Source organism: Oncorhynchus mykiss, chromosome 20 (assembly GCF_013265735.2).
Source record: "Oncorhynchus mykiss isolate Arlee chromosome 20, USDA_OmykA_1.1, whole genome shotgun sequence".
Lineage (NCBI taxonomy): Eukaryota > Metazoa > Chordata > Actinopteri > Salmoniformes > Salmonidae > Oncorhynchus > Oncorhynchus mykiss.
Window position 1 is genome coordinate 11,601,761 of NC_048584.1, and position 22,903 is coordinate 11,624,663.

At 44.2% G+C, this 22,903-nt stretch overlaps 1 protein-coding gene across 4 annotated transcripts; it reads right to left on the bottom strand.

The window, feature by feature from the left end:
* Window positions 1-1,481: 1,481 nt before the first annotated feature.
* Window positions 1,482-17,812, bottom strand: LOC110498972 (F-box only protein 11). 4 transcript variants are annotated; one of them, XM_021575716.2, is made up of 20 exons: window positions 17,501-17,812; window positions 16,009-16,166; window positions 15,698-15,779; window positions 15,439-15,583; window positions 14,776-14,905; window positions 14,620-14,703; window positions 14,384-14,516; window positions 14,172-14,278; window positions 13,969-14,080; window positions 9,963-10,069; window positions 9,705-9,842; window positions 8,976-9,193; window positions 6,682-6,862; window positions 6,472-6,594; window positions 6,251-6,336; window positions 5,818-6,149; window positions 5,608-5,715; window positions 3,053-3,161; window positions 2,860-2,958; window positions 1,482-2,693 (listed from the first exon to the last, which is right to left on the bottom strand). In XM_021575716.2, exons 1-20 carry the CDS (start codon window positions 17,586-17,588, stop codon window positions 2,564-2,566), a joined length of 2,670 nt encoding a protein of 889 aa, XP_021431391.1. In that variant the 5' UTR covers window positions 17,589-17,812; the 3' UTR covers window positions 1,482-2,563. The 4 variants fall into 4 exon arrangements, with proteins under 4 accessions (XP_021431391.1, XP_021431392.1, XP_021431394.1 ...); XM_021575717.2 differs by having other exon boundaries at window positions 16,009-16,163; window positions 17,501-17,811; XM_021575719.2 differs by lacking the exons at window positions 15,439-15,583; window positions 15,698-15,779; window positions 16,009-16,166; window positions 17,501-17,812 and adding an exon at window positions 15,277-15,427.
* Window positions 17,813-22,903: the final 5,091 nt, after the last annotated feature.

Sequence of the window (22,903 nt, forward strand, 5' to 3'; positions counted from 1 at the left end):
TTACTTAATCATGTGACATTTCTGGATTTTTGTTTTAGATTCCATCTCTCACAGTTGAAGTGTACCTATGATATAAATTACAGACCTCTACATGCTTTGTATCAAATACTTGTTCTCCCCACTGTATATACTGTATTTTATACCATCTATTGCACCTTTATTTATGCTGCTCGGCCATATTCTCATTCACCCCTTTAGATGTGTATATTAGGGTGTTCTGGAATTGTTAGCGATTACTGCACTGTAAGAACTAGAAGCGCAAGGCTTTCACTAACCAAGTGTATGTGACCAATAACATTTGATTTTGATGTGTGGTTCATGTGTAACCTATGAGCAGAATTCGTTTTTTATCTCCGTTGCTTTCAAACAAGGAATTGTTTTTCCACCACATGGGCTTATATCAAGGATTACTTCGTTCATCTTTCCCTCGATCCTGCTACCACCATGCTTCACCGTAGAGATGGTGCTAGGTTAACTCCAGACTGTGATACTTGGCCTTCAGGCCAGATTTCATTATTGGTTTTGTCAGACAGGAAAATCTTGTTTCTCATGGTCAGGTGGCATGTCTAGTCACTCTACCATAAAGGCCTGAGTGGTGGTGCTGCATAGGAGTACATTCCAGAACAACCATTGAGTTCTTCATCGCCCTTCTGCTCAGTTTGGCTGTGCGGCCAGCTTTAGGTGGTTCCAAACTTCTTTCGTTTAAAAAATGGAGACCTTCAATGCTGCATAAATGTTTTGGTATCCTTCTCCAGATCTGTGCATCGACACAATCCTGTCTCAGAGCCCTAGAGCCAATTCCTTTGACTTGCAATTATAGACTTTGCCTTTCCCCAATGAAGTTGAAACAAGATTCACATGAGCTCAATTTCAAGTTCCCTAGCATCTGGATACTTGTGTAAATAATGTGTTTATTTTTTTAACATTTGCAACAAGGCTGTAACATCACAAAATGTGGAAAAAGTCTAGGGGTCTGAATATTTTATGAAAGCACCTGTCAAAACACAATTTCTAGGTACCATGGTTGTCTTAAGCGCTTCTGGCTAAAAATGATGCAGAATCCTTTTCAAATTTCTGCATATTCTTGATACCGTTTGTGGCAATGTGAAATGGAACAAAAAATGATTTACATTTGTGTTATTCATCTTTGAAAAGCAAGAGAAAGGTAATATGCGTAAAGTCTCAGACTGATCCAGTGAAGCATTAAACTATTAGACAGTCTGCTAAATTGGTACTGGAGAACATAATACTATGGTAGTAATTAACTTCCCCATAGAAAACACTAACCTTCACTTCTTGATGGCCGGGTGGGGAGACATATGGGATTCAAACTGTAGGACCATCATGATGACAAATCAAACAGCATGGTATTTTTTTCCCACTAAATTGGACAGTGCAGTTAGATTAACAAGAACATTTCTGCCCATAAGTCATTCCAGTCACATTAGCAACAACCGTAGAGGTTAATCAGACACACAACACTGATCTAATAGTTTTATTTTCTTACAAATGACCAGTTTCCTTTCTTTTTTTTCTTTCTAGGAAATTAAAACCCTTTTTGAATTCATACTAGCATCTACATAATGGTTTTTAATACTTCACAATATATTAAGTCTAGATGTTATGGTACACATGCTTACAATCCAGGCTGCCTGAAGAGCCACAGTCACCACAATACACAGGGAGGGAAGTAGGGAGCGGGTGGGAGACTGCAGAATTACTCATGTCCCGATACCTCATGTCTGACCCTCTCCAGTGGCTGAATATGAACACAACCATACACATGCACCCACTAAACAACAATCCACAACAGCCAGCCATACCTACCTTGTTCCACCGGTCCTATAGATATCTATAACCTGGAGAGGGTCTTCATTAGTGTTAAACGCGATTCTCTTTCACAGAAAGAACTGGGACATGAAGAGCTACTGCAGCAAGCCTGGGGCTAACAAAAATAATAATTAACATAATATATAAAGACATTCAAGTACAGTAAGATTTTTGCTTGAAAATACAAAACTACATGAGAAAGCATTAAAATAATATAAAAGCTGAAGTGCTCGATCAGTCTCTCTCCCGTGAGCTGTACATGTACAGCTGTACATCAGCCATCCGCTGCCACAAGGACTACAATGCCTTGGGACCAGAAGTGTCTCAGTGGGCGGGGCTAAATATAATCCTCTTCCTGTCTGGGGAGGAAGTTTGTTTTCCAGGACCGCAGCGAGTCGCAGAGAGGTGAAGGGCCACAGGCAAAGGAAGTCTCATTGGCCACTCTCCAACAGAGCAGCCATAACCCACTCCAGCTCACTCTACCCGTCCATTTGGTGGCTGTTAAGAGTTCATTTCTCATTAGAGTAGACCAGACAAATCCCTTTAGAAGAGACCCCCCCCAGTACAGCAGTGGCTGAGCTTCAGGGTCCCTATAACCGTGTCACTGCTGAGAACACCGTATTCTGCCTCCTTATGGCCACAGTTCTGAGTGTTTGCGAGTGGTGTGTGACAGAGTGTGGTATGTGTGTAGACTATAGGGTGTGTGTTTATGTAGTGTGGGTGTGTGTTGTGTTCAGTTGTGCTGCAGCGTGTTGGACTCTATGGGCGGAGCGGAGTCGTAGAGTGTGTCTGTGTCATGCGTTGGTTCTCCAGCCAGCGTACAGGGGTTGGAAAGAGTTCCCGCTCCACAGTCACAGAAAAACCTACAGAGATGAGGGTTAACATGGAATACAGGGCAAAACAAGGAAAATATATAATTGAGTGGTCAGCCTGGTATTCTAGAAAAAATTCTATAGTCAAGACACAGTCATGGCAAGCCACAAATGGGAGCGTCTAGTCAGTAATAAATGGTTGGTGTGCGCTACTCACCTATCGTGCCGTATAAACTCCACGTCGTGTCCTTGGTGACACTTCTTGATGCAGTTCACACAGATGGCGTTCCTGTCTGTCGTATTGCAAGTGTGACACCTTGACACCACACATAGGTCACAGAAAATCAGCACTGGTGTAACTGCTGTGTAACTAACTGAAAGTCATGCTTTGGCTAGTTGAGTGTGTGTACCTGTAGAAGTCGTGCATGGGGTAGGAGGTGTAGCTGGAGATCTTGTAGAGACACTGTCCTCTGCTCACAGCTTTCTCTATGGCATCCTGATTATTCAATATCTTATTATCTGGAAGAGAGGAAGAGACTGCTCTGACCAAGAACCTATTTTATATAGTCTAAGCCAAACAGTCATTGCGCGTCTCTCAGCAACAATCTGAATGAATGTGTTGTGCAAGTTATTTTCCTCAGTTGCTGAATGTGCCACTGATTTAGTTCATAGAACAGTGGTTACGTAAGTAACCTTCGATATCCACTATTAGCAACTGGGCCAAACGGAGCGGTAATACGAATGTGGTTAAAGCTTTTCAACAGTTGAAGCTATTAGCGAATATGACCCCATTCCCGAAAGCCAAGATTCTCAGGAACTCGTACGAGTCTTGTTTCCATCTCTGACACACACAAGCTGTGTAAGACTCGTTAGAAGGTAGAGTGATGAATCTGCACAGAATGAATGACTGGGGAAATTAATTGATTAAAGCCTATACTTCCTTCCATTACCTGGTTTAACAGATCTTGTGCCATAACTTTTAAGTTAATGGAAATAAGGCCATATTCAAAAGCTGCCTCAAATGTATTTTACACATTGGTTTCTGATACTCAAGTGTCCTACAATAGAGATTGAAATAGCTTGATGGGCCATGTATCTTAAATATCATGTATGAATCCGTTTGAATTCGTGACCCCCCCAACCCCCCTTCTCCAAAGGGTAGGATATATAGGTTGTTTCACAAAAGTGGCTCCTTCAGAAATATTAGTGACTACCACTGGTCTATTTCAAGAACTGACAGACTGAAATAATATTAGCATTAGCCCAAGTGCTACATTACGTTAGTGCCGCTGACAGGCTAGGCTAATGTCCAATAACGTAATAGCAGTGTTTTTAGCTCTTAGAGTATGTGAGCGGATGGGAGCTGGAGCGGAGCGATCACAATTTGACTGGAGTGACGGCCTTCTTGCCCGCTCCAATAGCGCTAACGTCACACCCGGCTCAGCATGCATTTGTAGTCTACTTGTGTGCCTCTTGCTTTAGCTACTGTCATGGAGTTCGCTAAATATTTTCATAAAGAAACTGATAAAACACAGGTGCTAAATCAAGGTGACTTATAAAGATGAGGATCAAGAGCAAGAGAGTGAGTGTGGTGATGTAGTGTCCACAACTAAAGAATCATAGTGGAATATGAAAAGACAAATATTCCAAAAACATGGTGTACTTACTACTTGCACATGCTAAAAGAAAGGAATGAGGTGGGTAGATAACTAAGTGTGTCATTGTAGCAAAATATTTCTAAACTAAAAATCAGATCTCTTAAACGTTTTGTTCATTTTTGATGTATTATCTATACTAGGCCATAATTGATTCAAGGAGGTTTCCGTTTCAATCAGGACATTTGTCTGTTTACTTTTTACCCCATTTTCGTGGTATCCAATTGGTAGTTAGTCGTGTCCAATAGCTGCAACTCCCGTACAGACTCGGGAGAGGCGAAGGTCGAGAGCCATGTGTTCTCAAAAACACCAACCTGCCAAGCCGCACTGCTTCTTGACACACTGCTCACTTAACCCGGAAACCAGCCGCACTAACGTGTCAGAGGAAACACCATACACCTGGCAACCGTGTCAGCATACATGCGCCCGGCCTGCCACAGGAGTCGCTAGAGCACGATGGGACAAGGACATCCAGGGCAAGCCAAACGATGCCCTAACTCGGACGGCGCTGGGTCAATTGTGTCTCGCTGCTACACAGCCCAGGTTCGAACCCGGGACTGTAGTGACGCCTCAAGCAATGCAATGCTGTGCCACTCGGGAGGCCTGATTAGATAAACAACCATGCCCAACCTGTCAAGGATGGCCAAAAGGACGTCTAGCATCCCGAGGGGCTCTGCAAGTGTGGACAGGATATTCTCTACTGCTGGCTGGCTCTCCAGGCACCTTCGCTTCTTGACACATTGTCTAGATTAGCCTGAAGCCGCAGACTGGCCAAACGCTTGTTTCTAAAAAATAAATTCAAGGGCATTTTTCCTTTATTCTAAGTTAGTCACAGCCTATATGTGCAATGTATAGACTAAATGATTTAATACAACAAAACGTTTAAATGCTGAGCGCTTTGTTCCTGCCAGCCTAATTTGTAGGCTATTACCCTTGAAATAATATAGCCTAAATAATTCATTTTCGTTCCTTCTTAGGCTCCCTGTCTGGCTCCTGTCCTATTTAGTGTCTACTATGACATGTAGCCTATTTGAAATGATGTGCGCCTCTTTAATTCACCTTTATGTTCATTCAGGTAGTCACAAAAATAAATGTGTTCAATTGTGATTTTAATGAATGGCGCGAATTTGGAGCGGCAGTTTTCTTTCCTGCGAGCGCGAAGCAGTGTTCAGCTGGGCGTTTGGAAAGGACGTGGAGCACTGGAGCCATGTGCATGACAGTAGCTAAAGCAAGGAGCTAACATCCATGAGCGAGATTTCCAATCGTTCCAACTCCTCACATACCCTTAGCGCTACAGTAGAACTAGTTACCTTTCATGGTGACGTTGACCCCCGAGGCGAGGAACAGGCCACCGAAACGGTTGTTGAAGATCTGGTTTCCCTCCAGAGTCGCCGTGGCATGGTTGGTTATCTCGATACCTGAGACAGGAAATGACATTATCAACACAGGTGGATGAGTAGGTAACAGTACTGACCAGTCAGTACAGCATGGTAAAGTTAGTGTACACATGGGCAGCTGACCTGCAGCAAAGCCGTCAAAGATACGGTTTTTGCGGAGCACAGGGTGGCTGTTGGTGCTGATCAGAACTCCTGCCTGGGCATTCCTGAAAATATCGTTCTCCTCCAGAAGACCTCTCCCTCCGTTAAAGATACAGATGCCTCCGTCTCTCCCGTCGTGGATCTTGTTGCGTCGCAGCGTGGGGTTGCTGTCAGTCTTAATCCACACGCCCGCCATGGCGTTGTCGAAGATCTCATTGTCCTCGATGAAACCCAGACCCGAGTTGTAGACCAGAATGCCTCCGTTCTGCCCTCCCCAGATCTTGTTGCGTCGGATCTTGGGGTTGCTGCCAGTTCTGTAAAACAACCAACAATATTAGTGAAACCTTCATCGAACGTTAGTCAAACGTTATCATAACCACTGTGTCCTGCATTTGACAGAAGAGGCAGGACGTACCGTATCTGAACGCCAGAGTACATGTGATTGTAGATGTCGTTGTCTTCCAACACCCCATGACCGTTGTCATAGAAATACACCCCTACCTGAGGGAGAAAGAGGGTTAAATCTGACTTTTTACAGAATATATCATGTAGACACAATGAGACAGGCCTCCAATCTTCACAGAAAGTTTTTATTTTATTTTTTTTAAACAACGGTAACAGATGAGTGTGTTTTACCTGTTTGCCGCTGTGGATGCGGTTCCTGCGGAGGACAGGTGTGCTGCCGGTGGTCACCCAGACGCCTGCCAGCGTGTTGCTGTACACCTCGTTCTCCTCGATCACACCCTGGCCCTTCTCATGCTGCAAACACACACACACACACACGATTAGATTGTTTAATCAACATCTAAAGGACTGAAAAAATCTAAACAGTATGTGTGTCTTTACCACATAGATGCCACCATGCTGTCCGTCGTGGATCTTGTTGTGGCGTACAATTGGGCAGCTATTGGTTCTGATCTGGATTCCAGCCAGAGCGTTGCCATGGATATCATTCCCCTCGATCAGGCCACGCCCATCGCCAAATATGTACACGCCCCCTTGGTTACCGTTGAAGATTGCATTGCCCCTGGAGAATAACAGAACGGAACGTCAACAAACAGCCCATAATACTGAGAGGAGTTATTGCAGGGGTCTCCAACAGGTCGATCGCAAACTACCAGTAGCTCGCAGGCCAACTACGAGTAACTCGCCAAATAATTCTGAAAGCACATGCAATTTAAGTGTTTGACTGGAAACTGTCAAACAAATCTTACAAGTACTAGACACGACAAGCTCCCAGCTACTATCTAATCAACACAACATCAACATTATCCCACCCCTGGTTAGCCACTTTTGTCTTAAAAAGCTAAACCTAAGCCAATGAATTGCCACTCTGTGTGGTGTGCACACTGCTCTATCACTCCGTGTGTAGCCAGTTGATGACAAATACAGCTGATCGTCCTCGCAGTGGCAGACCACGTGTAACAACACCTGCACAGGATCGGTACATCCGAACATACCACCTGCGGGACAGGTACAGGATGGCAACAACTGCCCGAGTTACACCAGGAACACACAATCCCTCCATCAGTGCTCAGATTGTCCGCATTAGGCTGAGAGAGACTGGACTGAGGGCTTGTAGGCCTGTTGTAAGGCAGGTCCTCACCAGACATCACCAGCAACAACGTCCCCTATGGGCACAAACCCACCGCCGCTGGACCAGAGAGGACTGGCAAAAAGTGCTCTTCACTGAGGAGTCGCGGTTTTGTCTCACCAGGGGTGATGGTCAGATTCCCGTTTATCGTCGAAGGAATGAGCGTTACACCGAGGCCTGTATTCTGGAGTGGGATCGATAGGGAGGTGGAGGGTCCGTCATGGTCTGGGGCGATGTATCACAGCGTCATCGGACTGAGCTTGTTGTCATTGCAGGCAATCTCAACGCTGTGCGTTAGAAGGAAGACATCCTCCTCCCTCATGTGGTACCCTTCCTGTAGGCTCATCCTGACATGACCCTCCAGCATGACAATGCCACCAGCCATACTGCTCGTTCTGTGAATGATTTCCTGCAAGACAGGAATGTCAGTGTTCTGCCATGGCCAGCAAAGAGCCCGGATCTCAAACCCATTGAGCATGTCTGGGACCTGTTGGATCGGAGGGTGAGGGCTAGGGAACTGTCCGGGAACTTGCCTTGGTGGAAAAGTGGGGTAACATCTCATAGCAAGAACTGTCAAATCTGGCACAGTCCATGAGGAGGAGATGCACTGCAGTACTTAATGCAGCTGGTGGCCACACCAGATACTGACTGATACTTTTGATTTAGACTCCCCCTTCATTCAGGGACACATTCCATACCTGTTAGTCACATGTGTGTGGAACTTGTTCAGTTTATGTCTCAGTTGTTGAATCTTGTTATATTCATACATGTTAAGTTAGCTGAAAAACACAGTTAACAGTGAGAGGACGTTTCTTTTTTTTTTTTGTGCTGAGTGTATATAATCTGTATATATTATTTGCAAACTTTGCCATGAAATCAGGGGCAGCAGTACAGAACCTTCACAGATGGTACATTCCTCACTCGCTAGATGCGCAATTAAAAAAGGGCCAGATGCGGAATTGAAGGGGAATTACACTCAAATCTATTTGATATTTGTGGGGGTCTGGAGGAAAACTAGTCTTCTGATGTGATTTAAGCATTGACATGAACTCAGAACATTCAATTTTGTTCTTTCTTTATGAACAATTGTAATTTTGAGAGTAAAAAAACTAATCTAAAACAAAACAGATGAAACATATTATAGGAAAATATACAACAGAATTGGGGTTTTATAGGGCCCCCTTAGAGTGGTTTATAAACCGTTATTTTACCAGGTATACTGACAGCAAACATAATGCAATACTTTCTCTTGTACACTAAGGACCTGGGGAGGAGTTGCAGGGGAGAGGAGAAGAATGTGCCTATTTGAAAGCAATACAAATCATTAGGACCAGGGATGTTCTCTTGATAAGTGGGTGAATTTGACCATTTTTGCTAAGCATTCAAATTGTATGGAGTAAAAAGTACATTATTTGGTTTAGGAATGTAGTAGAGAAAAATAAAGTTGTCAAAACTATAAATAGTAAAGTACCCCCCAAAAATGACTTATTAGTACTTTAAAGTATTTTTACTTAAGTATTCTACACCACTGATTGTGTGTGTGTACCGTATCGTAGGGTCACTGTTGGAGGTGATCCAGACTCCAGCGAAGTTGTTGGCGTAGATCTTGTTTTCTATGAACTGTCCCCGTCCTTTCTCATGCACATAGATTCCCCCTGTTTGGCCATGGTGGATCTCACAGCGAACCACTGTAGGGTTAGCATACGCCTTCACTTCAAAGCCTGCTATGCGATTCCGGTGGATGTTACAACTCTCAAAATAACCCTGGGGGAGAAGGAGAGAGAGCGATACTATCATCATTGCCATGGTCAGCACAACTGTAAAGATCTCCAAAATGATGGGTGAGAGGTAAAGGCTGTCACTAGCTTCCACAGCTACAAAATCATTAACCATGCATTTTTATGAACTGCATCTTAAAATTGTATTTTAAACCTAACCTTAACCACACAGCTAACCTTACGCCTAACCTTAAAGGAAAACACCACCCAAAAACTGTATTTTGCCATTTGTTTCATTAGTCCATTTTTTATATAGTCCCAAAATGTTTTGCATGTCAGCAATCAAGTTTAAGATATGTTACTTTCAAAATAATCATATGATGCTGCGTTTTGCAATTGACGAATGAAACAAATACCAAGTGTTTTTGGGTGGATTTTTCCGTTAAGATCAAAAAGCAAATTTTTGTTTTCATACATTTTTACAATATAGCCAATTTTGACCGTGGCTGTGGATATCAGTTGTAAGAGGTTTGACGTTAAAGGTCAAAGTGAGATACCATTCCATGGTCGAAGGTGAAGACTCCTACATCTCGGCCGTGGTGGATGTGGTTTCGTCTGATGATGGGGTTGCCGTGGTTTTTTACCCAGATTCCCGCCAATGCATTATTACTGATCTCATTATCCTCATAGATACCCTGTAATACATTATCACATCATTATTGCCATAGATACCATGCAGGGATACACAGTCAGAGAGGGTGTTTAAGTGTGGTTAGTGATGTGTGTGCATGGTCAGTGATGAAGTGTGCATTTACCTGCGCATGGTCGGTGATGTAAAGTCCAACGTTCTCACAGTCGCTGATGTTGCAGTGTTTGATGCTAGGACACGCCCCCTGGCCGCTCACACAGACAGCCGAGCCAACTAGAATAGGGACAAACTACATTACCCGACATGCCCCACTGGAGACAACCTACATCAGGGATCATCAACTAGATTCAGCCACAGGCCTAATTCTTCTTGAGCAGCTGGTCTGGAGGACAGAAAATAATTACATTTTTTTGTAGAATGCAAATTGCCCGCAATAAGCCCAAACAGATATTTGACTAAAACACAATTTCAAACCTTGATTACATTTATATACAATCCCATATCTCACTAAGCGTGGGAATATTTTAGAACAGATATAAAAAATGAAAATCATTGAGCTGATTTCCTCTAAGTCTTATGTCCAGAAAAGTGTATTTTTTGTTGTTGTTATACACACTACCAGTTAAAAGTTTTAGAACACCTACTCATTCAAGGCTTTTTATTTTTTACTATTTTCTACATTGTATAATCATATTGAAGACGTCAAAACTATGAAATAACACAAATGGAATCATGTAGTAGCCAAAAAAAGTGTTAAATCTAAATATATTTTATATTTGAGATTCTTCAAAGTAGCCACGTTTGCCTAGATGACAGCTTTGCACACTCTTGGCATTCTCTCAACCAGCTTCACCTGGTATGCTTTTCCAACAGCCTTGAAAGAGTTCCCATATACAGCTGAAGTCAGACATTTACATGCACCTTAGCCAAATACATTTAAACTCAATTTCACAGTTCCTGACATTTAATCTTAGTACAAATTCCCTAAGTTAGGATCACCACTTTATTTTTTTTAATATATTTTTTTTATTTTAATTTTCTCTCCAATTTCGTGGTATCCAATTGTTTTAGTAGCTACTATCTTGTCTCATCGCTACAACTCCCGTACGGGCTCGGGAGAGACGAAGGTTGAAAGTCGAAAGTCATGCGTCCTCCGATACACAACCCAACCAAGCCGCACTGCTTCTTAACACAGCGCACATCCAACCCGGAAGCCAGCCACACCAATGTGTCGACGTGCACCTGGCAACCTTGGTTAGCGCCCGGCCCGCCACAGGAGTCGCTGGTGCGCGGTGAGACAAGAATATCCCTACCGGCCAAGCCCTCCCTAACCCGGACGACGGAGGCCAATTGTGCGTCGCCCCACGGACCTCCCAGTCAGTTGCGACAGAGCCTGGGCGCAAACCCAGGGTCTTTGGTGGCACAGCTGGGTCAGAAGTTAACATTAAGTATTTGGTAGCATTGCCTTTAAATTGTTTAACTTGGGTCAAACATTTCTGGTAGCCTTCCACAAGCTTCCCACAATAAGTTGGGTGAATTTTGGCCCATTCCTCCTGACAGAGCTGGTGTAGCTGAGTCAGCTTTGTAGGCCTCCTTGCTCGCACATGCTTTTTCAGTTCTGTCCACAAAATTTCTATGGGATTGAGGTCAGGGCGTTGTGATGGCCACTCCTATACCTTGACATTGTTCTCCTTAAGCCATTTTGCCACAACCTTACAAGTATGCTTGGGGTCATTCTCCATTTGGAAGACCCATTTGCAACCAAGCTGATGTCTTGAGATGTTGCTTCAATATATCCACATAATTTTCCTTGCTCATGATGCCATCTATTTTGTGGAGTGCACCAGTCCCTCCTGCAGCAAAGCACCCCCACAACATGCTGCTGCCACCCCCGTGCTTCACGGTTGGGATGTTGTTCTTCAGCTTGCAAGCCTCCCCCCCTGTTACCTCCAAACACAAAGATGGTCACTATGGCCAAACAGTTCTATTTTTGTTTCATCAGACCAGAGGACATTTCTCCAAAAAGTACGATCTTTGTCCCCATGTGCAGTTGCAAACCGTAGTCTGGCTTTTTTATTGCAGTTTTGGGGCAGTGGCTTCTTCCTTGCTGAGCGGCCTTTCAGGTTATGTCGATATAGAACTCGTTTTACTGTGGATATAGATACTTTTGTACCCGTTTCCTCCAGCATCTTCACAAGGTCCTTTACTGTTGTCCTGGGATTGATTTGCACTTTTCTCACCAAAGTGCGTTCATCTCTAGGAGACAGAACGCGTCTCCTTCCTGAGCTGTATGACGGCTGCGTGGTCCCATTTATACTTGCATACTATTGTTTGTATAGATGAACGTGGTACCTTCAGACGTGAGGAAATTGCTCCCAAGGATGAACCAGACTTGTGGAGGTCTAGCCTGAGGCGGCTTTTCCCTGAGGTCTTGGCTGATTTCTTCCCCATAATGTCAAGCAAAGAGGCACTGAGTTTGAAGGTAGGCCTTGAAATACATCCACAGGTACACCTCCAATTGACTCAAATGATGTCAATTAGCCTATCAGAAGCTTCTAAAGCCATTACATAATTTTCTGGAATTGTCCAAGCTGTTTAAAGGCACAGTCAAATTAGTGTATGTAAACTTCTGACCCACTGGAATTGTGATAGTGAATTATAAGTGAAATAATCTGTATGTAAATAATTGTTGGAAAAATTACTTGTGTCATGTACAAAGTAGATGTCCTAACCGACTTGCCAAAACCATAGTTCACAAATTTCTTGTTGAGTGGTTGAAAAACTAGTTTTAATGACTCCAACCTGAGTGTATGTAAACTTCCAACTTCAACTGTATGCTGAGCACTTGTTGGCTGCTTTTCCTTCACTCTGTGGTCTGACTCATCCCAAACCATCTCAATTTGGTTAAGGTCGGGGGGTTGTGGAGGCCAGGTCATCTGATGCAGCACACCATCACTCTCCTTCTTGGTCAAATAGCCTTTACACAGCCTGGAGTTGTGTTGGCTCATTGTCCTGTTGAAAAACAAAGGATAGTCCCACTAAACGCAAACCAGATGGGATGGCTGCAGAATGCTGTGGTAGCCATACTGTTTAAGTGTGCCTTCAAAATAAATCACTGACAGTGTCACCAGCAAAGCACCCCCACACCACCTCCTCCATGCTTTACAGTGGGAACCACAAATGCAGAGATCATCCATTCACCCACAACGCGTTTTACAAAGACAGGGCAGCTGGAACCAAAAACCTCCAATTTGGACTCCAAGCCAAAGGACAAATGTCCATTGCGTGTGTTTTTTTGGCCCAAGCAAGTCTCTTCTTATCGGTGTCCTTTAGTAGGGGTTTCTTTGCAGCAATTCGACCACAAAGGCCTGATTCACACAGTCTCCTCTGAACATTTGATGTTGAGATGTGTCTGTTACTTGAACTCTGCGAAGCATTTATTTGGGCTGCAATTTCTGAAGCTGGTAACTCTAATGAACGTATCCTCTGCAGCAGAGGTTACTCTGGGTCTTCCATTCCTGTGGCAGTCCTCCTGAGAGCCAGTTTCATCATAGCGCTTGATGGTTTTTGTGAGTGCACTTGAACAAACTTTTAAAGTTCTTGAAATGTTCCATATTGACTGACCTTCATGTGTTAAAGTAATGATGAACTGTTGTTTCTCTTTGCTTATTTAAGCTGTTCTTGCTATAATATGGACTTGGTATTTTACCAAATAGGGCTATCTTCTGTAAACCATCCCTACCTTGTCACAACACAACTGATTGGCTCAAACGCATTAAGAAAAAATGAAATTCCACAAATTAACTTAACTAGGCACACCTGTTAATTGAAACGCATTCCAGGTGACTACCTCATGAAGCTGGTTGAGAGAACGCCATGACTGTGCAAAGCTGTCATCAACGCAAAGGGTGGCTATTTGAAGAATCTCAAATATAAAATATATTTTGATATGTTTAACAATTTTTTGGTTACTACATGATTCCATGTGTTATTTCAAAGTTTTGATGTCTTCACTATTATTCCACAATGCAGAAATAATAAAGAAAAACCCTTGAATGAGTAGGTGTTCTAAAACTTTTGACCGGTAGTGTATAAATAAATAAAAAGGGAACCCTGAATTACATTATTCACAGGAGAAACAAACATGCCCAACTGCAGACTGTTTGCATTACCTGTGCAGGTAGATCTGATGATACAGTGGTCTATGTTGGGAGAACAGTTGACAGTGATCTCCAGACAGTGGTGGGCATTGTGGTGCTGAGCCGACTTATCATCTGGGTTAAACTGTATAGGAAACACAGGAGGTTAGAGGGGAGGGGAGGTGTGTGTGTGTGTAATGGGGTCTGTGTTTGCTGGGTTTGTGTTTGCAGCGTACCCTGATAGTCATGTATCCCACGTAGGCGTCCTCTGATCCTTCCATGAAGACAAACGTTGAGTCTCTGGTGTTCTCAATCACCACCTTATCAGACACTTTACCCGGAGCTACATACACACAAAAAGAAAGTCTGTTTCTACCATAAGTAGTAGAGCATACATACACAGACTAGAAAGAGCAAGACACACGCACAGACAGACCACACACAATACCTGCTCCGATCATGGTGATGGGGGACTCGATGTAGATCCACTCATCAGTGTAAATCCCAGAGTGCACGAAGATCAGCCCTTCAAAATGAGCCTCCTGCACCCCTCCTAATGCATCCTCTATTGTGTCATAGTACTGGAAACACAGAAACACATTTACGCAAAATTGGAGCCGACGGGCAGCCATATTGAAAATGTATTTTCAATGGACCATGAGTGTGTGCGTGCACGTGTCTTACCAGCATATTCTCCCTGCCTTTGTACCTCCCAGGGTTGCTGTAAAAATGTTCAGCAAAGCCTGGCTTCACATGGGCTCCTTTATACTGCAAAAATGTTAAAACAATGTTAAAATAACATTAACACAACGCTTATCTAACTACACACACTTTACCCACCAGTTGTTGGAAGCTGTCCTTCCAGGGATTGGGGTGGTCGTGTTCCTCAGGGCTGACCTGGTAGAACTTTCCTGGCTCAGGGTGCATCATGGGACGTGTGTACTCAAACACCTCCATGTACAGACGCTTCCTGGACACACAGAGAGAGGGCAAATGTCAACCACCCCGGGCATAAAAGGTTTTGCACAAAGTAACAGTATGGACCAGTAATGGTCGATAGCGACTAGATTTTTTTTGGTGACATGTCAGTTAACTATAACGGGCCACAAAATATAGGTTAGGTTTACGCTCGTTTGTGTTCCTTCAGTATAGGATCACAGAAGTGTGCCTGTTGTGTACCAGGGTATAGGGTCGTTGGCTAGCTGGCTGAAGCGTTTGTGTTCCTTCAGTATAGGATCACAGAAGTGTGTCTGTGTGTACCAGAGTATAGGGTCGTTGGCTAGCTGGCTGAAGCGTTTGTGTACCTTCAGTATAGGATCACAGAAGTGTGTGTGTGTGTACCAGAGTATAGGGTCGTTGGCTAGCTGGCTGAAGCGTTTGTGTACCTTCAGTATAGGATCACAGAAGTGTGTGTGTGTGTACCAGAGTATAGGGTCGTTGGCTAGCTGGCTGAAGCGTTTGTGTACCTTCAGTATAGGATCACAGAAGTGTGTGTGTGTGTACCAGAGTATAGGGTCGTTGGCTAGCTGGCTGAAGCGCTTGCAGACGCAGGCAGTTTGACAGAGGTCCTGCTCCAGGAGGTATGAGAAGATCTTCAGAACCACCTCATCTGGAAGCTTCTGCTGCAGGTACTGCTCTGCTGGAGCCGCTACACACACGCAGAGTTTCACTTAGCATTAACAGATGATGCATACACAGTTGTAGAAAGAGCCGTGCAGACACGTCACATTCGTGACTTGTACACCTACACACACATTGTTACCTGGCAGGTCGTGGCTTTTGCCGGAGACTCTGGCCCGTTTGGCTCGGTGGCCGAAGGGTTCGGTTGTTGAGGTGGATGCTCCCTGTGTCAGAATAACACACATCAGCAACACACACCGTTACCTCCCCCAGTGACGTGACTGAGACACACACACTTAAACATTCTGTTTCACTCAACTACACTGTCTACCTTTCTCCTGAAATATACACTGGTGCTAGTGGGATATACACCACGTTTCAAAAACCAGTCCTCTCCTTATAAACCAATTAAGGAAAGTGAACAAGCACATAAAGGTGCTCTCTCTCTCTGACCTCCATAGCAGTCTTGCTGGGACAGGCCACTGCAGTACTGGAGGCTGTTCTCTTGGGCAATAGAGACTTGCGTCGGAGCTGGTAGGGGCTGTTCCCAGCTGCAGGCCCGGACTCCTCCACAGCCACCTCCGCTGCTGCAGCTGGAGCCTCCTCATCTGCTGGACACAGAGGACGCAGTCAGAACACAGTCTGACAGATACAGCACAAAGAAACGTCTTCTCTTTCAGCACAGTTCAACTGACTGGCAGCATCCTCTCTCTGCAGTTCGACAGACAAACACCGTCAGGCAGATGACATTTAAACACCATCCACCCACACATATCTACTGTACTGCAGTTGGTAGGGGAATACAGACTGATTACAAAACACAGGTTAATAATGGCAGCTGATCACTGGCATTCTAGTTTGCCTTTTATCAAAACGCTTTCAGGACATTCACAGACTGGGTGTCGTGGTTGTGTTTGATTGACTGCATATGACAGGGACTGGCTGTGTGTGTGGCTGACAGACAAAGGTTGGTTGATTGACAACCACAGATGTGTCCCTGCCGCCCAACAGAGCCCTATAATACCATTCCCTTCTCTAGCTGGACACCGGCCTCTGCCCCGTCACACTGATACTAAAAGTCACAGCCCTGAACAGTTAACCTGAAGGTAACCTGGCCGCAGATTTTTACCGCGGGCGACCAGAGTCAAAACGCAACTAACGTTAGTTACGTAGCTAACTAGTTCGTAAATCCGACGTGTAAACAAACATACAGCTAGCCAGCTAACGTTAGCGATCAACCAGACACAAATTTTTAGCTAGCTTGAACTAGTAGTTCACTAACTAGCTAGTTAGTTAAATTAAATAACTAACGGTAGCCGATGAATGTGATCCACGCAGTTATCTACCGTTAGCTGCCGACTGCTTAACGTTAGCAGGAAAATTAACCTGTCTAAATTGCGGATGATATATTCATATCAGTTGGCTAGTAAGGTTAACTAACTTAGTTACTGGAGGATGGCGACTGGCTAACACACCCCAAAATGGCAGTCCAAAAACGCAACGCAGATTAATTTCGTCCGAAGCGTTACAGCTAATAGCTAACCTTTTAGTGAGCTAGTAACGTTACTGCCATGACCATGATGACACGTCCTGGCAAAGTCGGAACAAATATATATAAAAATGTGGTCACTGTGGTTCCGCCATGGTCGTCGTTATGGTTGCGTAGTGTGGGCTAGTTCTTTGGCTAGTCACCTTACTAGCTGACTAGTTAGCGAGGTAACGTTAGCTACACAGGCAAAGCACTCACTAACGTCGTTACCCCTAGCCCCACTGGTAGCCACAGACACTCAAGCCAAACAAAGCGCGGCCTGGCCCGGGCCAAAAAGCTACAAGCGTCGGCTTTTCCTAAATAACACCCAGACAGCTGAGGTTGGGGGTCACAGTGGAACCTTGCCGCCCTGACACGACTACAGTCCCATAGTACTCTGACCGTGGTCCCTCTCACCTCGGTCGCCCTCGTTCTGGTCGGGCTGCACCGGGCGCGGCCTTGAGACTCGCCTGGGTCTCCGGTTGGTGGCTCTGACGGAGTTCATTTGGGGAGTCGGTTGTTAAAATACAAAACGCTTTCCTCGACCGTCCACTTTGCGCTTTAACACCAGGCCTCGACTACAACCCCGTGCGCCGGTCTCTCTCAAACCACCCACCGCGCTAGCTAGCTACCCGAGGTGTAGTTTATGTTTTTTCGGACTGCTCCCTCCTGCACAGCTCTCTACCAGCTCTGTCTCTATATCAAGCAGGAGGAGCCATTGACTCACACAGGGACAGTCGGAGGATGTCTGCCACTAATCATGAGCTTACAGCGACCTCCTGTGGCCAATAATAGACATGTCCTCTTGAGCATGGGTTCTCAAAGTGGGGTCCGAGGTATTTCATGTTTATAATTTCTCTTCATTCTTTGTCTTCATATGACAAGGATTTAAAAGGATTTACCAGTAAATTGTCGACTTGATTCATGATGATGACTGCTAGCTAAGATTTTGAAAGTATGATGTTGACATGACAGAGTCCAATCAAAGCTACTGTAGATAAGCCTCCCAGTGGTCTAAGGCACTGTATTGCAGTGCAAGCTGTGCCACTAGAGATTCTGGGTTTGAGTCCAGTCCCTGTCGAGACCGGGAGGCCCATGGGGCGGTGCACAATTGGCCCAGCGTCGTCCGGGTTAGGGAGGGTTTGGCCGGCAGGGATATCCTTGTCTTAGCACTAGGGACTCCTGTGGCGGGCCGGGTGCAGTGCACGCTGATATGGTGGCCAGGTGTATTGTGTTTCCTCTGACACATTGGTGCGGCTGGCTTCCGGGTTGGATGGGCATTGTGTCAAGAAGCAGTGCGCCTTGGTTGGGTTGGGTTGCGGAGGACGAATGGCTCTCGACCTGCGCCTCTCCCGAGTCCGTACAGCAGTTGCAACGATGAGACAAGACTGTAACTGCTACCAATTGGATACCACGAAATTGGGGGTAAAAAATTAAAAAGAATATATATAAAAAAAATGATATAATGTAATTTGACGTCATTTTATCTGTGGCCAATGACCTGGAGCCTTCTTGGATGGGCACTTCTAATGTAACTAATGTAACTTTTTGAGCTCTACCCTTAGATTTGGCAGTGACAGAACACTAAGCCAATCACAGCACAACTAGAGAACATTACCAAGCCTTACACACATATTTTCTGCTGTCTGCCCCACCACCAACTGAAGGCACTGAGCTAGGCTGAAACACCTGCATTTTGGAGCTGACTTACTCAAGAAAGCAAAAAAAGAGACCATGTTTGTATGGAGACTTTACAAACGCAATTCTTTTTTTTTTTTTTTTTTTACATTTGCAAACTGATATGTGACATGTATTAATGCCAAAATAACATGCAAAACAGGCAAGCATTCTATAGGTTTTATTTCTCAAATCTCAATATTCAGCTCAATAGCAACTATTTTACAACCAAGATATTTGATAAGGCTTTAAGATATGGATTGACACATGCGCTAAATGCACACTGGCCATAGGCCTATAGGTCTAATGGGTAGTAGCCTACAACTGCAATGTTTTTTTTTGGACATTGCATTTACTGTTGGATGAATACATAGCTACTAACAGTGGAGAGTATATTTAGAGTTAGCATTCTAGCTAGTTAGCATGTGTTCCTTGGGTGTTGAACCCCAACTTAATTAGCCTATGATATTAGTGAACATAAATGTGTTTGTAATTTATCTCTATAGTATAAAATGGTTAAAAAGAGGAGGACCAAGTCTCGCTAGTCACTGGCACAGAAATGGTTGAGAAACACAGTACTCTACTAACAATGTTATGTGTCAGCACTACTGCCTGTGTCTGAGTGTAGCGTCAGGGTTAGGATGACCACATTTAAAATGCCCAAATGCGGGACAACAGGATGATTTGGCAGCACACCATGTTAGGCACACCTAACTTCAAAATAGACCATGGCACCATCACTGTCAGTTGTGAATGAGGATTCTTCTGATTTTACCAGTGAAATGTCCAAACTGCATCTGCATTCCAATCATTTGATCTAAATCAGTTTTTCATGGGAATATGCATGTTAATATTCTTGAATGACTGTTTCGTGAGCAAATTAGAGCAGATTGTGTTAAAAAACTATATGGACTTCCTGTATTTTGTTTCAATCAAAGCACATTCTGCCTAGTGTGTGCTCTCTGTGGAGTTTTGGCAACATGATCATTTTTGGGGACTGTTCAGCCAACCATCCTAAAATCTCAGAAGAAGTTAGGTGGTGTTTTTGGTGTAACAGTAACATTATACTATTGTTGTGATCTTCCAAGATGTGGATTCAGCTTTGATCTAACTTTACTAAACAAGCGCCATTGTGAAAAGTGGCGCTGGGGTGTGCTCCAGCAAAGCACTTCATGGCTACAGACGTGAGTGCTGATGGTCGGTAGTTATTTCGTCAGGTTACCTTAGTGTTCTTGGGCACATGGACTATGTGAGAGCATCCACAACCGTAAGGCTCTCCAGAGGGTAGTGAGGTCTGCACAACGCATCACCGGGGGCAAACTACCTGCCCTCCAGGACACCTACACCACCCGATGTCACAGGAAGGCCATAAAGATCATCAAGGACAACAACCACCCGAGCCACTGCCTGTTCACCCCGCTATCATCCAGAAGGCGAGGTCAGTACAGGTGCATCAAAGCTGGGACCGAGAGACTGAAAAACAGCTTCTATCTCAAGGCCATCAGACTGTTAAACAGCCACCACTAACATTGAGTGGCTGTTGCCAACACACTGACTCAACTCCAGCCACTTTAATAATGGGAATTGATGGGAAATGATGTAAAATATATCACTAGCCACTTTAAACAATGCTACCTAATATAATGTTTACATACCCTACATTATTCATCTCATATGTATACGTACATACTGTACTCTATATCATCTACTGCATCTTTATGTAATACATGTATCACTAGCCACTTTAACTATGCCACTTTGTTTACATACTCATCTCATATGTATATACTGTACTCAATACCATCTACTGTATCTTGCCTATGCCGCTCTGTACCATCACTCATTCATATATCTTTATGTACATATTCTTTATCCCCTGACACTTGTGTCTATAAGGTAGTAGTTTTGGAATTGTTAGCTAGATTACTTGTTGGTTATTACTGCATTGTCGGAATTAGAAGCACAAGCATTTCGCTACACTCGCACTAACATCTGCTAACCATGTGTATGTGACAAATAAAATTTGATTTGATTTGATTTGGTGTTCTGCTTATAACATGTTGGTATTACAGACTCAGCCAGGGACACGTTGAAAATGTCAGTGAAGACACTTGCCAGTTGGTCAGCGCATGGCCCTGCAGCCTTGTGAATGTTGACCTGTTTAAAAGTCTTACTCACATCGGCTATGGAGAGCGTGATCACACAGTCGTCCAGAATAGCTGATGCTCTCATGCATGCTTCAGTGTTGTTTGCCTTGAAGTGAGCATAAAAGTAATTTAGCTCATTTGGTAGGCTCATGTTACTGGGCAACTTGCGGCTGTGTTTCCCTTTGTAGTCTGTAATAGTTTGCAAGCCCTGCCACATCTGGCGAGCGTCAGAGCCAGTGTAGTACGATTCAATCTTAGTCCTCTATTGACGTTTTGCCTGTTTGATGTTTCATCTGAGGGCATAGCGGGATTTCTTATCAGTGTCCGGGTTAGAGTCTCGATCCTTGAAAGCGGCAGCTCTACTCTTTAGCTCAGTGTGGATGTTGCCTGTAACCATGGCTTCTGGTTTGGGGTGTGTACGTACTGTCACAGTGGGGATGACATCATCAATGCACTTATTGATGAAGCCAGTGACTGATGTGGTGTACTCCTCAATGCCACCCGAAGAGCATATTCCAGTCTGTGCTAGCAAAATAATCTGCGTCATCTGACCACTTCTTTATTGACCGAGACACTTGTGCTTCCTGCTTTAGTTTTTGCTTGTAAGCAGGAATTAGGAGGATATACTTATGGTCAAACGGAGGGCAAGGGAGAACTTTGTACGTGTCTCTGTGTGTGGAGTAAAGGTGGTCTAGAGTTTTTTCCCCTCTGGTTGCACATTTAACATGCTGATAGAAATTAGGTAAAACTGATTTAAGTTTCCCTGCATTAAAGTCTCCGGCCACTAGGAGTGCCGCCTCTGGATAAGTGTTTTCCTGTTTGCTTATGGCCTTATACAGCTCATTGAGTGTGGACTTAGTGCCAGCATCGGTTTGTGGAGGTAAATAGACAGTTATGAAAAATATAGATGAAAACTCTCTTGGTTAGTAGTGTGGTCTACAGCTTATCATGAGAGACTCTACCTCAGGCGAGCAAAACCTAGAGACTTCCTTAATGTTAGATTTCATGCACCAGTTGATGTTTACAAATATACACAGACCGCCACCTTGTCTTACCGGAAGCAGCTGTTCTATCTTGCCGATGCAGCGTAAACCCCGCCAGCTGTATTTTATCTATGTCGACGTTCAGTCACAACAGTTTTTAATGTTCCTTTGGTAGGATATTTGTGATCGTAGCTCATCTATTTTGTTATCCAATGATTGTACGTTGGCTAATAGGACTGATTGTAGAGGAAGATTACCCACTCTCCGTCGGATCCTTACAAGGCATCCGACCTAGATCCCCGATACCCCCATCTCTTTCTCATGCGAATGACGGGGATGTTTGCCTTGTCAGGTGTCTGAAGTAAATTCTTTGCGTCCGACTCGTTAAAGAAAACATCTTCTTCCAGTACAAGGTGAGTAATCACTGTCCTGATTTCCAGAAGCTCTTTTCAGTCATAAGAGACTGTGGCAGAAACATTATGTACAAAATAAGTTACAAATAGCTCAATTGGTTAAGAGCCCGTAAAATGGCAGCCATCTCCTCCGGCGCCATCTCCCTGCCATATTACATAATTTATGCATCAGCATACAATACATTTTTGAACTCACCTTGTTGTGCTGTGCTCACTTGAACAGGAAAGTGGCTCGGTGGTCCTTCAAGGGCAAATTTTGTCATCAAACTGTCATCAAAATCTGGCATTCTCTGGATTTATGGTTCTTTCAAGACAACTGGGAACTCGGAAAAAAACAAGGTCGAATCACGATGACGTTGCTGATCTTCAGGTCGGGGGCTCAAAACAGTACATGGTAAGTGGTAAGAGCTAGGCTCAGGGGCTAGGCCAGGGGTTGATTTGGGTCTGGGCATGAGAGTGTTTCGACATTGAGATGGACCCATGGACCTGCCTCGCACCTGCAACCTTGAAATAACATCTTTGGAGTGTGTGTGTGTGTTTGATAAACCATCTACCAGCCATTTCCCTCTTCCTGATGAACGGGCTGAGTGCAGCTGTGTA